The 9714-nt window shown below is 41.6% G+C and overlaps 1 protein-coding gene across 1 annotated transcript; it reads right to left on the minus strand.

Annotated features, from left to right (window-relative positions):
* Positions 1-6633: 6633 nt before the first annotated feature.
* On the minus strand, positions 6634-9061 carry LOC122876234 (general transcription factor II-I repeat domain-containing protein 2-like). The gene is made up of 2 exons (XM_044196288.1): positions 8506-9061; positions 6634-7822 (listed from the first exon to the last, which is right to left on the minus strand). The coding sequence occupies exon 2, from the start codon at positions 7814-7816 to the stop codon at positions 6746-6748; it is 1071 nt and encodes a 356-aa protein (XP_044052223.1). The 5' UTR covers positions 7817-7822; positions 8506-9061; the 3' UTR covers positions 6634-6745.
* Between the last annotated feature and the right edge of the window lie 653 nt (positions 9062-9714).

The following is a 9714-nucleotide window of genomic DNA, read 5'->3' on the forward strand; positions in this document are numbered from 1 at the left end:
TGAGCACATCCAAACTGTCAGTCAGAAAACTGAACAGCAAGTTTGACAGGTTAAAATTGAATCAGGGAGTTTGTTATGGATGTTTACAATGGACAGTTTGGATAATCATTCTACCATTTGCCTTTATTTTCTTTTACAAATAAATTAGGCTAACCTGGGGGTATACCTACAACAGGTCTGATGGTCTGACTCATCGTATTATTATTATTAGTAGTAGTAGTAAATTATTACAGATAAGATGATGATAAGCAAAACTATGAAAGCTACAAGTTGTAAATAACTGAAGTATCCTTTAAATCAGTTAGCTTTCAACTAGTCTTTTAACTAGTCTTTAATAATTTTCTGTCTCGGGTCCCTTCATAATTTATGTTATTGACATTATTGATGTTATTCTGTATTTGTTTATTTGTCTTAAAATTTTACTTCTATTACTAATATTTGTTACTTATTTTGCTCAACCGTTTTCTTGTTTCTGTTTTTCTTGTTTCACATTACTGTAAAGTGCTTTGAGCTACATTTTTCTTCTTCCCCCTCCTCCTCTTCTTCCTCCCCTTCTCATTATTATTGTCTTGTTGGCCTCATATCGTGCGTCTGTATGTTCTAAGATCACTGCAGTACAGGACTTGTCAGTATTCCTCTTATTCAGCATGAGCATCCTTTGCTTCTGCAGTAAATAAAGTGATGCTGATGTGATTCTCATGTGGTGCTCTTGTGTGTGTGTGTGTGTGTGTGTGTGTGTGTGTGTGTGGTGCAGAGAGAGAGAGAGAGATAAAGAGAGATAAATGCTGCTGTCGTGCTGTGCGGTGCGCTCCATCACTTTGATAAATCTCACAGCGAGCTGACAACACCTGCTGACAGCACACTAAAATCTGATTGGCTGGAATGGCTCCAGGTCAGGAGGATGCTAATGGATCTGATGTGGACAACAAATTGCATGCAGCAATGCAGACACACACACACACACACACACACACAAGGACACACACATGAACAAATAGGTCACACATGAAGAATATCTTGCACACACTCAGTGTATGGACACACACTCACCCCCTATCTGACTTTGTGTGTATCATTAGCAGAGTCGTCACTGACTCACCTGATAATCAGTTAGCTCATTTGCAATTGTTTTACATAATACAAATATTTTCATGTAAATGATTCCTTGTAGACTATTTGGAAATAATGATTCGTGAATAGTATTCACTTAGCTTAAATGTGACAATTTACATACAGTACAAATATATATAATACCCACATATGCCAGGCACATAGCATGTCTTCTTCTCACCTTTACACCCCCACACACACAGACATTATATCCTCCTCTGATGTCTGTTTTGATTTGCGGTTTATCATGTGGTTCAGGAACGTGCTCTTCTTCTCTTGCCTCCCTGTCTCTGCTCTCTTTGTGTCTCCCCTGAGCATCACAGATCTGTCACCAAGCATTAAATATGATTTGATTTCAATTGATTTCATTCTGATTTTCATTTGATTTGAGGGGGGGGGGGCGAACAGAGAGAATACAACATGAGTGAAACATCAGTGAGGAGAATCATGGTGTATGGGGGTGGGGGGGGTGGGGGGGGATGATGAAACGTAGTTGCAGTCTCGACCTTTGAAGAGCCGGTGGAAAATGTAGTAACTTCAAAAAGAGCACCATGAAATATACAACACACCACCGCCACTGCTGTCGCTTGAAAACCTTGCAGCTCCAGGTGTGGTGTTTTTCCAACTGGTTGTTTTCTGCTCGTGCTCATCTTTGATATTTTCCTTCACAGGTCGGCTAAGAGTTGCTTCCCCAGAAGCCCCTGTAAAACACAAGCTGTTGGAATACAGATTGTTGTCTTTTCGTCTCTGTATCTCCTGAACTTTGGCTTTGTGAGGGCCGAAGGTTTTTATCTGTTGTTTGAAAGAAATATGACACGAAATCAGATGTGGCTCTTCTTTGTGTCTCCCTCCCTCTTTAAATCCATCTCTCCCTCCATCTCTTTCCACACTTCATATCCTTCACTTGGCCTGTCTGCTATTCCCTCGCACTTACTGTTTCCACCTCCCCCTGCACTGCTGCTGCTCTGTGTGTGTGTGTGTGTGTGTGTGTGTCCTTTCTCTTGATCCGTCCATCTATCTATCTGTCTGTCTCTCTCTATCTTGCTTTCTTTCTGTGTGTGTGTGTGTGTGTGTGTGTGTGTGTGTGCCTGTCCCTGGCTGATGCAGATGAGAGAGTGATACATGATTTGCTGCGAGTCTTTCTGTCAAAGGACATCAGATCATCAACCACATACACACTCTCATACACACGCATGCAGGCAACACACACACACACACACACACACACACACATTCACACGGTGTCTGAGGAGATAAGGGAGTCTTTGAAGGTGGAAATTAGTTTTGGCGCCTGGCTGCTCCTGTCTTGCAGGTCATGTGACTAAATCCTCCAGTCACACCAACATAAACTGATAAGACAGCTACTGTGAGTGTGTATTTGTGAGTGTGTGTGGGTGTGTGTGTGTGGGTGTGCGTGTGCGTGTCCTGCTCGCTGTATGACTGTGCACATTTACCTGAGTGCATGCACTGAACGATTGTGTGTCTGCCTGAGTCTGTGTGTGTGTGTGTGTGTTTATAGATTCCATTTATCCAGTATGCGTCTCTTGTGGCAGGGCGAGGTAATTGGTGGCAGATAAACAGTGCTTAACAAACATACACACAAACACACACACACACACACACACAGTAATCAGAGGGGATTTACAATGTGTAGTTTGGAGCCTAATTGCTCTTCAGGTCCCTGTGAGAGTGCTGCCAAAGCCATTAGCTGCTGCTATTCTCAGAGCATTCAGTGTGTGTCGCTTGTGTGTGTGTTTGGTCTCTTGAAAATGAGTGTGCACGTCACTTCACTGTAGGCCTACTTATGCATGTATGTGTGCGTGTGTGTGTACTTTGTTTCAAGCATATGTGTGTGTATGCTTGTTCTTCTGTGTGTAAGCCCTTATTTGCTTCTCATTGGTGCACGCATGCCCATAGCTTTAGTGTTTTTCTCTGCTACTTGGCTTCCCGCCAAGCCTGAAGAGCTAATTGGAATTAGAATAACATTCCTCAAAGGCCGCTCATTTAGTGCCAGAGCTGAGTGCTAACAACGGAGTAGCAGGTGAGAGAGAGGCGGGAGAGAGCGCCCTAACGATCTGCACTAACAATGTTTTATTCTGATTTTTAATGAGGGGTAATCACTCAGCTAGAGAGGAAGAGCAGCGATAAAAAAAAACAAGTCGAGGGAGGGATGGAGGGGGTGGAGAGGAGAGAGGTGAGGAGGAAACAGTAATTATCTCCTCACTGAGCTGTGAGTCACAATCCCTCTTGCGGTCTCTCCCTGGGAAATTAGAGATGCACACTAACTGCCTTTATTCAGAGTCAGTGCTACCTGATAGCACCATAATAACAAAACAGAGGCATTTCTCTTTTCATGATATGTATTTTTTCAAAAGAACAAACACTGCAGGCACCATTATCTGCATTAATTTACTAGAGCTTCCAGTGGCCTAATATAATCCTTATGGCGGTTTACAGACTGCCATGTAAATCCAAATTTTTCCTTAATCAAAGGTCAGCACTATCAAGACAGTTTGCAGCTGCTCAACAGTGCACATCCACATGTCAAAGTTTACCAAAATTGAATTCTGTGTGATAGCATTGAACAATATTATCTTGGCTCTGCAAGCAAATCGACTGATTCCAGCAAATCTATTGAAGAGAATTTTTATCTGTTATAAATGCTAGTGTGGCAGAGCCCATAAACACATAATAGCCCATAATAAGCTAGTGTCTTACCATCATTACCACTATATCACTATATTTGCGGTGTATAATTAAAGCACAAAATGGCCTAATAATGTTCAACACATCTACGTTACGATGGTGGTATCAATTGGTAAAATACGACGTTAAGCTTTAAAACAATTAGTACGCTGGAGGCATTTATGGCCAGACTGTTACACGCAAGTGTAACAAAATTAAGTATTTCTGATTCTGATTCTGTATAAAACCTTTATGATATTGACTTCCTTGCTTATCCTGCTGCCACCATGATCTAGAACCGGATAAGTTGTGGGAAACCGACAGATGGATGGATGAATAAATAGATTATATTACTTTAACTGCTACGGTGGCATGGCTTTGGCAAAGAATTGTGTTTTACACAGTTACATACATCATTTGTCGTGAATTTAAACTACAAATTTTCTGTTACTGATAAACATGTATTTTCCAACCCTGTCTCCTAGAAATTATGTGTATATGCTTCTGCGACAGAAAATACATTTTGAAAGAAACATAATGCAGCCGGGATTATGTTGTGTTTTTATGCCTTCTTCTGTATTAATGTTTTTTAAATCATGTTGTTTGTTGATACTATGTCCTTGCGGTTTGTCCTCATCCTGTGTTGTCAATTGTCTTATATTGTTTTTAACAATATGTAGTGAACCAAACACAATTTTCAAGTTCTTTTTTAATTAACGTATCTGCCAAGTTACAAAATGTTGGTACTGAATGGATCCAAATATTTACTGAAAACATATTTTATTTGTTTTCCCCACAATATCCGCTCATAGCAACTAAAGCAAGGTTAAACTTTTTTGTGGTTATGTTTGGGCACTCACAGCACTTGGTTAAGGTGAGGGAAAGATCACGTTCTGGTTTAATACTGTCAACAGTGACCCAAAGCAGGTAACATGACATATATACTGTATTGACATTTAACCAAGATCTTTCCCGTCTGGCCATATAGACGAGATTAGTCAATCGTAGGACCATAAGCCATTGACCAGTTAAGCTTTTTAAATCCAGGATCCCACCAGGAAGCCATGAATTACAACAGTACAGTTAAGCCCCTATTATCGATATACTGTAAACCCTTAAGATTTTTCATTCATTCTTACCTGAGCATTAATCAATACGGAGTATGGGGGGTTGGTGAAAGAGAAAAAACAGAGTGAGGGACAGGGCTTGAAAGAAATCAGAAGCATTAAAAGGCAAAAGAGAGAGGACGGACAAGGACAGAGAGACATATGAATCCAGAGTGAGAGAGAGAGAGATGGAGTGATATGGCATACAGCAGTAGTGGAGTGTGAAACAGATGCTGCTCAGTGGAGAGTGAGAGGCCAATGGTGCTTGTAGAGTGCTTAGAAAGGGCAGAGGCTGAATCAATACACATACACAGGCATTAATCTACACTATCTGTGCATGTGTGTGTGTGTGTGTGTGTGTGAAGTGGGAGGAGTGGGTGTGAGGGAGAGTGAAAAACAGAGGAGAGAGCACTGTGGGGGGCGAGGTGAGTGATGGTGGCAGGGGAGACATAGAGGTGGAGATGGATCAGGAGAGAGATAGAGGCTGATTATTTGATTATTGCTGAGCACTGACAGAGCATAAGCCCCCTGGGCGTGATACTAACACACACACATTTACACACACACACACACACACACACACACAGGGTCACATGAGCTTATACACTCACCCACAAAGTGATGGAGATGGAGCTGCCACAGTGTAATACAGTTAAAGCCTCATTTCCACCGCCATCACCACTGAACGTCTGTGCTCCCTCCCTTCACCCCCCGTTCTCTTCCTCCTGATAGATAGCCTTTCTTCTGTCTCTCCTCCCCTGATCATATTCAACTCCTAGCCTAATTCTCAGTCTTCAACTGTCTCCAACATCCTTACCTCCTCCCCCTCTTCCCCAAACCTCCTCTTTATCTTTTTTTTCTCACCTCCTCCTTCTCTCCCTCCCTCACTTCTCTTCTGCTTACTTTATCATAGCTTCTCTCCACATGAGGGGATTCTCCGGACCCTCGGAGCAGAAAATGGAGGCTAGTGGAGAGAGACAGCAAGAGATTAAAAAAAAATCACACTGGCAAATATGTTGCACAGACACACATGTACACACAGACATACATACATACAAAATGTTGTTTTCAAGGAGACAAACTGAAAGCAATGCCAATGCATTCATTGTTAGGATTATTATACTCACATTCAGTACCATTCTTATAGTCAGCATTATGGTCATCAGATGTGATTCTACACACAGTTCACTACAAACAGCTTCAAAATACAGCTGTTCAAAACGGAATGTTTAGTGTAAAGAAAACCACAATTTCAGGCTGTTGTTCAACTCATACAGTTCAACACAAGTTTCCTACACTTACATCTGTTCTAACTACTAATTCTTGTGATTTTGGACAATGGTGTCACCTTCAGCAAGATTAGATTAATGCTTTTGTGCATCCTACACTATAAAAACGACAAAAGTAAAATCAGTAATGTCCAAATAAGATTGAGAGTCTACAGCCGGGTGCTAATGGTTCTGTGAGGCTATACTTAAGCTGCTGAAATGTTAACACTAATGTCACACTAACACACTAATATTAGCATAATAACATGCTCAAAATGACAGTGCTATGTGATGTTTAGCAAGTATGTTGATTACCCTGCTCACAGTTTTAGATTAGCATGTTAGCATGCTAACATTTGCTAATTAACTATAGCTGAGGCTTATGAGAATGTTATTAGGCTAGTTATTTGGTCATAAACCAACATATTGGACAAATGAACATTTAGACCTGATGATGGCGCTAGAGGACACGTTGAACAATTCATTCCTAGGGGAACATGAATGTCTGTACCAAATGTCATGAAAATTCATCCAATAGTTGTTGAAACATTTCACTTAAAACTACAAATGTTGATCTCAATGTGGTGCTAGAGCAGGGGTGTCCAAAGTTTTTTTGGTGAGGGCCAAATACAGAAAAATAAGCAAAGGCCCGGGCCACACACAAGAGGTGACATATTGACACATGATTACTGTGTGTATTTCTAAATCACCTATAATGTGAAGAACATTGCTCTCAGTGGGAGCAGTGATGCTGTCCTTTGGATTGAAGGATGGCTGGGATGTCAGGAGAAAGTTTGGTGGTTGAGACATGAAGGACTTCACAGAGATGGCTATGGTCATTCTGGATCTCAGTCTGCTTTTGTTCTGATTTAACAGAGAAAATGTTTGTTCACATATGTATGTTGAGCCGAACAGGCTCATCATTCTTTTTGCGTGGCGTCTCATCAGAGGAAACTTGGCATGATCCAAACTCTGATAGAAGTCAGGGAGGGAGAGAAGCTGATGTTGACTCTTCAGAGAATCATCACATTGCATTTCAATCAGTTCTAACTGCAGACTCTCCTCCACTTCTTCTGCATCCACCAGGAAGGGGGTCGAGAACAGCTTGATTTGTTTTTCAATGACAGAAAAACGCTGGTTGAATTCTGTCACGAGAGATGTAATTACAGAAGCATATTTCTCCTTTTTAGCAGAAAGGTCTGCCTTTGGAAAAGCAGACTTGATTTCAGACAGCGCAGGGAAGTGTGCAGCATTAAAGCTTCGTAGTTGTGTCTCAAACAGGCGGAGCTTTACACAGAAGGCTTTCATGTGCGCATACAGGTGTGACACCAGCTGTTCTTTGCCTTGTAGGTTCTTGTTCAGTGTATTCAGATGATGAGTGAGATCAACTAAAAATGCCAGGTCTGCCAGCCACAGAGGGTCACTCAGTTTATGAAGAGGTCGGCCCTTCTCTTTCAAAAACTTGTCGATTTCTGATCTCAGCGAATAAAACCGCTGCAGCAAAGAGCCGCGGCTGAGCCAGCGCACATCAGAGTGGTAGAGCACATCCCCGTATTCAGCATCCACGTCAGATAAGAAAGCTTGAAATTCCCTGTGGTACAGTCCTCTAGCTCGAATTATGTTGACAGTTTTTACAACAGTGTTCATCACATCGCCCAGCTGGACAGTCTTGGCACACAGTGCTTCTTGGTGGATTATACAGTGCATCCTAACAGCCTCACCTCCGCTCTCTTTTACCTTGACGCACACCATGGATGCCATTCCTTTGCGCTCACCCGTCATGGCCTGGAGCTCCATCCGTTGTTACTGCACAGAGCTTGTCCCATTTAAGCCCCATCTTTTCAACTGCCTCTGACACAGCGTCAAAAATATTTCCACCCGTCGTTGTGCCTTTTAGGCTCATCATATCAAGCAGCTCCTCCGTACAGCAAAAATTATCATCGACTCCCCGCAAAAAAATTAAAAGCTGTGCGGTGTCTGTGGCGTCTGTGCTCTCATCGCATGCTATCGAGTAAAAATCAAAAGCACAAGCTTTCTCTCTCAGCTGAAGTTTCAGGTTAGCTGACAAGTCCTCGATTCTCCGCACCACTGTATTTCTGGATAAGCTCACGTTGTTGAAATCCTGCACTTTTTCCGGGCACATTACTTCTGTGACTTTGATGAGGCACTGCTTTATGAAATCACCGTCTGAGAACGGTTTGCCATGCTGGGCAATAAGTTGTGCGACTTCATAGCTTGCTGCTGTGGCGTTTTCCTGTATTTTGTTAGCACGAAAAAAAAACTGTTGTTGAGCTTGCAGGCTAGCTGCCATTTGCTTGAATTTCTGTGCTCGTTCGGCACCTGTGTACGATGCGTAGCTCTGATGCTTGGTCTCATAGTGCCGACGGACATTATACTCACGGCAACATCTTCATTGCAAATCAAACAGACACACTTTCCGTTGATTTCTTTAAAGAAATATTCATTTTCCCACCGTGTTTGAAATCTTCTACACTCACTTGCTATCTTGCGTTTCTTCGGTGCTGCCATTTCTGGTGACTCGTGGTAAATATTTTTCTTTGCTTAATTTTGTTTAGTGGAGAAGCACCTTTTCTGTGACTGGCTCCATCTAGTGTTGAAACTGAGAAGTGCAACAGAGTTGAGCTCAAGCGCCATGTGCGGGCCATATTCAATTATATTTTCAGAATTTGCTGCGGGCCAATAAAAACTGACCCGCGGGCCGTAGTTTGGACACCCCTGTGCTAGAGTAAAAGTCCAGGGATCACTGTTGTCAAATTCATTGTCTAGAAACCATGAATACCTACAGTTACCTGCAAGTTTTGTGGCTATCCATCTAGTAGATTTGAAGGTATTTCACTGCATACTGTAAGTGAAAACTTTGACCTGCTGGTGGCGCTAGAGGAATGTTAAAGGTTCACCAAAGTCATTAGGATTCATCCTCTGTGATCTATGAATGTCTGTATCAAATTTCAGGGCAATCCAAGCAATAGTTGTTGAGATATTTCAGTTTGGACCAAAGTGGTGGACAGACTGACGGACGTTCAAGAGCTGTCCCACTAGTGGGGCTAAAAAGTGATGGATGAATTTATTTATTCATGAATAAATGTAAAATTGGTGTCACATCTATTTTTAACTTCAGCTAACTTTGGGTCAGATATTTTTCACATATACATATTTTGGGTTGTAGTTATGTAAAACAACCTTCGTTCAATCAAGTGTACGTCATTTTTTCATCATGGTTAGGTTATGGTTTGATCATGTTTGACTCCTCACTGTCCACAATTTTTCATATATATCATAAAAAATAGCTACCAATTTATTTTTTAATTTCCTGTTAACTCAGGCTCAGAGGGCTCTAAGAATCAGTCATGTTTTAAGTAACATCACACGACAGTGACAGAGGTGACCAAAAGTATTAACAATGTCACAAATCGGTTGAGAAGTGAAAAATGCTGTTCTTGTACATGAAAGGTGATTTCATCAAACAAAGCAGACATTATTCAGTGGCTGCATTTGTTCAATAACTTTAATTTGTGATTCAATAA

Source organism: Siniperca chuatsi, linkage group LG5, assembly GCF_020085105.1.
Source record: "Siniperca chuatsi isolate FFG_IHB_CAS linkage group LG5, ASM2008510v1, whole genome shotgun sequence".
Classification (NCBI taxonomy): Eukaryota; Metazoa; Chordata; class Actinopteri; order Centrarchiformes; family Sinipercidae; genus Siniperca; species Siniperca chuatsi.